The sequence below is a fragment of the Empidonax traillii genome, unplaced genomic scaffold, assembly GCF_003031625.1.
Source record: "Empidonax traillii isolate 1590-97213 ecotype Southwest subspecies unplaced genomic scaffold, ASM303162v1 scaffold23:size2178997, whole genome shotgun sequence".
In the NCBI taxonomy this organism is placed as follows: Eukaryota; Metazoa; Chordata; class Aves; order Passeriformes; family Tyrannidae; genus Empidonax; species Empidonax traillii.
The window spans coordinates 528,329-530,683 of NW_020955216.1; the positions used below are offsets into that span (position 1 = coordinate 528,329).

The 2,355-nt window shown below is 37.9% G+C and overlaps 1 protein-coding gene across 3 annotated transcripts in view; it reads right to left on the reverse strand.

The window, feature by feature from the left end:
* The window catches only part of PHKB (phosphorylase kinase regulatory subunit beta), a 69,375-nt gene that overhangs the window by 34,477 nt on the left and 32,543 nt on the right, over nt 1-2,355 (reverse strand). For all 3 annotated transcript variants that reach the window (XM_027902868.1, XM_027902861.1, XM_027902853.1), the window contains one exon: nt 1,950-2,007. In XM_027902868.1, the coding sequence (XP_027758669.1) occupies nt 1,950-2,007 (58 nt within the window). The remainder of the gene's footprint in view (nt 1-1,949; nt 2,008-2,355) is intronic.

Genomic DNA, 2,355 nt, shown 5'->3' on the forward strand with positions numbered 1-2,355 from the left:
GTGCTCCTTTAGTAGCTTAAACTGAAATAAATGTCAAGTTCCATGGGATAGTAAAGCTGTGAACTTACAGGGAGCAGGACCTGGACACAGACAAGCAGCCCAGCTCACTGCAAAGAACTTCCTTAATTACAGCAGAACGAAGGGGCAGAGCTTGTGTGCCAGTGTGGAGACAAACAGGCTCATTCCAAACATTCAGGGCAGAGTTGCAAACTGATCTAGATGAGAGTTGCCCAGAAAACCCATTAAATAAATACACGAGGAATTTGAAGTAGCAAACTGAATCTCTCAGGAGATTTTTTTGATGCAAGTTATACAGGTATTATATCATCATATTACAGAGGCTGAGAACTGCTGACACACTTCAAGATATTAAACAGAACAGTCAACTCTCTGATGCTGCTTCTGGGGAGACACTGGTATGTTCGGGAGTACCTTAAATGGTCTTTTTAGCAGAACTTCTCAAAATGAATCTGATCAACACTAACACAACCAGTGTTCAGTTCATCCAAAGTTCTTAAATGAAAATATATATATCAACAATGCCAAAACCATTTCTGTCCATCCAGCAAAAAATGTATCACTTTGACAAGCACTGTCCCACTGTCACACAGGTAACAAAACCCAGCTCCCAGGAGTTACCTGGATATTCAGTTGCTTAATACAATTTGCTGAAAAGGCTTTCTTTTGTAGTCTGTGTTGGATGGGCAAATAGGTTTATAGCTAAACCAGTACTCACAATGCAGCAGTTTGGGGGGTTTCTTTGATGCTTTCATTACAGAGACATTCCCCTGCTATCTGCTCATCCCATTCCATTGTCTTTTTGCAGTCACACTGTATACACTTCAAATTTTGCTTTAAGGAAATCTGTGGATTTGGAGATTTCTGTACAAAATCTACTAACAGAGTTGGTCTATTTGCTAGAGCGCGGTCCAGGAAAAAAGGACCAGGACAGTATGTGCAAAGTATTTTTTACTCCTTTTTTGTATACGAGAAGACTAAAATGCTTCTTTTATTCTTCTGATAACTTCAGTTAAAGATTCCTCTTTTTTTGTTCTTCTCAAAACTGCAAGTGGGCAGCATTAAATGTCAGTGCCTTTCTCCTCAGTTTTGGGCCTCACTCTTTGAAAAACGTCAAGCACTCCTTCAGAAACATCAATTGTGAAACCTTATTGTACCTTCAAACACAATATTTTAATCTGTGGGTGGCCACAGAGGAGTCGAGGCAGACAGCATATCTCTCTTCCCATCACTGTCTTTATTTGAAAACTATTTAACATACTACAGAAGGGGGAAAAAAAAAGAAAAAAAAAAGATGGCCAGATTTTAATCCATTTAAAAATCTTTTTGACAGCTGTAACCCTACTAATTTGCTTAATCAGATTTCTGTTCCATCGAAGTTTTAGCTCCCATCCTGAATCACCCCCTGAACTTCTTTGCTGTGTCTCCTATCCTCAAGGCAAGGTCTAGGTAGTGGTGTTTTTGTTGCTGTTGTGATTTTATGGGGTGTTTTTAATTCAATCAGACTGATTGTGAAAAATCGTGGCCTTTTCTGGTTCACTTTGTGAATTCTGTTTCAATTTCCAGATAATATTCAACTTGAAAAGACCCACTGCTACATTCAGTGTGTCAGTGTGTTCTCTGTTTCACTTCCTTTCCTCTGGGGTGCTGCTGCAAAGGTCTGACACACTGTGAAAGTTTTTTAGGCTTAAAAGGCAATGCAGGACCATGGCACAGATTGAAGCTTTTAAAAACACCCTTATCAAGTTCTGTTCTAAAAACAGGTCACCACAGGTTGGGGTGCTTGGGTTCTTTTAACCCAGGAGGTAGAACTCTCAATGAGATTTTTGCATTATGGTTTATTTTGGCAGGGCAGGAAAATTTTGTCTCTTTTTTCTAAGAGCTCACCTCTCTAATGTCTTTCAAGAACAGGAATGTAAAGGTATACTTACCATCGATTATCATGAAAATAAAAAAAAGAGGGAATTCACACTCAATGCCATCAAAAAGCTGAAAAGAAGAAAAATTCAGACATTTCATCATCTTCACTGAAGGAAATATATCCGAATAATTCTATCGAATAATTTCTAAGCAGCAAAAGACAATCATAAATGCAAAACTATTTTAGAGTGTCAGTTTGTCATTTAGGTTACCACTCCTTAATCCTACGGCCACTTTAACTGTGCCTTTACATCTGCTGTGGCTCCTTCTCAAGCAGAATATTTAAATAACCTACTTTTTAATTTTTCACATTTTATGGGGGAAAAAAAGAAATAAATTTTCATTTAGATAACCTTTACTGATAAATATTGTGATCAAAACCAAAATTGTTTTCTATGCACTCAGACTGTATTCAAC